A 2,032-nucleotide genomic window follows, 5' to 3' on the forward strand; every position below is an offset into this window, starting at 1 on the left:
CTATTCCTTTTATTGATTTGAAACATATTTTCATGTAATCATTGATGGCTTATAATACTTCTGAAAACTTTTTCTTTATATTTTATGATGCATCAATTGGAGGATGGTCCTTGTATTATTGCTCTCAATTTTTTCTGTATGTTGGATCTCAGACTACGAGAATTAACTGTTGAGAATTTCCCACCCTCCTGTTTTTTCTTTTAATTCTCTTTTTACTGCTTTTATTCAGTAAAAATTTTCAAATCAACCTTGAATAAGATGTTGTAAATTCTTATTTCATTTTTTCTACATTTGCTTCCAGAAATATGGAAGAGGGAAATCAGTCTGGAGTCTCAGAATTTATCCTCTTGGGCCTTTCAGATGAGCCAGAACAACAGAGATTCCTTTTCTTCCTGTTCCTACTTATGTACTTAATCACAGGTCTGGGGAACCTGCTTATTATACTGGCTACTAGCTCTGACCCCCGCCTCCACACCCCTATGTACTTCTTCCTTGGCAACTTGTCTCTGGTTGACATCTGTTTTACCTCCACCACCATTCCCAAGATGTTAAATAATCACATATCCAAAAACAAAACAATCACTTATGCTGGGTGCCTGACACAAGTGTTCTTCTTCATTTGGTTCACAGAGATTGATAGCGTCCTCCTTGCCACCATGGCTTATGATCGCTATGTAGCTATTTGTAACCCACTACACTACACCACAGTCATGACTCCAAGGATCTGTGCCCTAATGGTATTACTATCTTGGTTTTGGTCCTTTACTAATGCCCTGACACAGACCATCTCACTGACACGACTCTCCTTCTGTGGCCACAATGAAATTCCTCATTTCTTCTGTGATCTCAGTGCCCTTCTAAAGTTGACCTGCTCAGACACCTTCATTAATGATTTGATAGTCAATACGGTGGGAGCACTGACAATATTTCTATCCTTCATTGGAATATTAGTTTCCTATGGTTACATTTTCTTAGCTGTATTGAAGATCTCATCTGTGAGTGGGAAGCAGAAAGTTTTCTCCACCTGTGGATCTCATCTCACTGTGGTCTGTCTCTTCTATGGGACAATCATTGGAGTGTACTTCAGTCCCACATCCACCCACACAGCCCAACAAGATACAGCAGCAGCTGTAATGTATACTGTGGTCACCCCCATGCTGAACCCTTTCATTTATAGCCTAAGAAACAAGGACATGAAAGGAGCTTTGAAAATGCTCTTTACCAGGAAACCAGGATCAATTCTAAGACTATGAGCTATCTTTCTGAGCTTTAGTGCCTGTCTCAGAGTACAACCCCAGTGCTATGGGAGAAAGTTGGCAAGGAGTCTTCCCTAGTGTCACATGGACTCAATCTGTTTCTGTCTTGACCTAACATGGGTAGAGAACTAGACTAGTTATCAGGATTTCTGATTCTAGTGCTAGTGCTTTTCTACTCAGGGAATTGTGGGAATTGAGTGAACAACACTGATTTCATTATGACTGAATTTTGGATCTAGCTCAGATCCCATTCTAATCAATTGTGCATCTAGTCCAATTGCTGTCTTGTAAGAAATTTTATTCAATTGTGGGAAATTTTTTATTACATTGTTTAAACTTAATACTATATGGCTGAAAAATTGGACCAACTCTCCCTACTACAGAGACCCTTACCCAAGGACATTTGTTATGCTGATCACAAACCAAGTCAGATCCAAAAATTAATGGAGGAAATTTTCTGACTACTACAAATCTCACACAACTCATTTGTCTTATTTTAAAACTAGCCACATGCTGGGTCAATCACTTTTTGTTTCTTATATACCTTTGATTGAATTATAGACATTTGGAAAGAGTAAGACACCTCTTTCTCTGATTTCTGGGAATTGTACCTGTTTATTTTCCCCCTTCCAATTGAGAAAGATTCTCATTTTTCCTTCAATTAGAAATCAGATCATCTTATTATTATGCTCTATTTTATAATACACTTGTTACATTTAAGGCATAATATCAAATTTTCATATTGAATATTCAATATATTCAAGTCTAGTGACAAA

The 2,032-nt window shown here is 37.6% G+C and overlaps 1 protein-coding gene across 1 annotated transcript; it reads left to right on the plus strand.

Moving 5' to 3' along the window:
• The first annotated feature begins 305 nt into the window (after window positions 1-305).
• Window positions 306-1,253, plus strand: LOC100931112 (olfactory receptor 1361-like). Its single transcript, XM_012542367.1, has one exon. The coding sequence runs from the start codon at window positions 306-308 to the stop codon at window positions 1,251-1,253; it is 948 nt and encodes a 315-aa protein (XP_012397821.1).
• Window positions 1,254-2,032: the final 779 nt, after the last annotated feature.

This window comes from Sarcophilus harrisii, chromosome 1 (genome assembly GCF_902635505.1).
Source record: "Sarcophilus harrisii chromosome 1, mSarHar1.11, whole genome shotgun sequence".
In the NCBI taxonomy this organism is placed as follows: Eukaryota; Metazoa; Chordata; class Mammalia; order Dasyuromorphia; family Dasyuridae; genus Sarcophilus; species Sarcophilus harrisii.

Excerpts from the sequence above, each read along its gene's own strand:
- LOC100931112 (XM_012542367.1), top strand. The coding sequence starts at position 306 with ATGGAAGAGGGAAATCAGTCTGGAGTCTCAGAATTTATCCTCTTGGGC.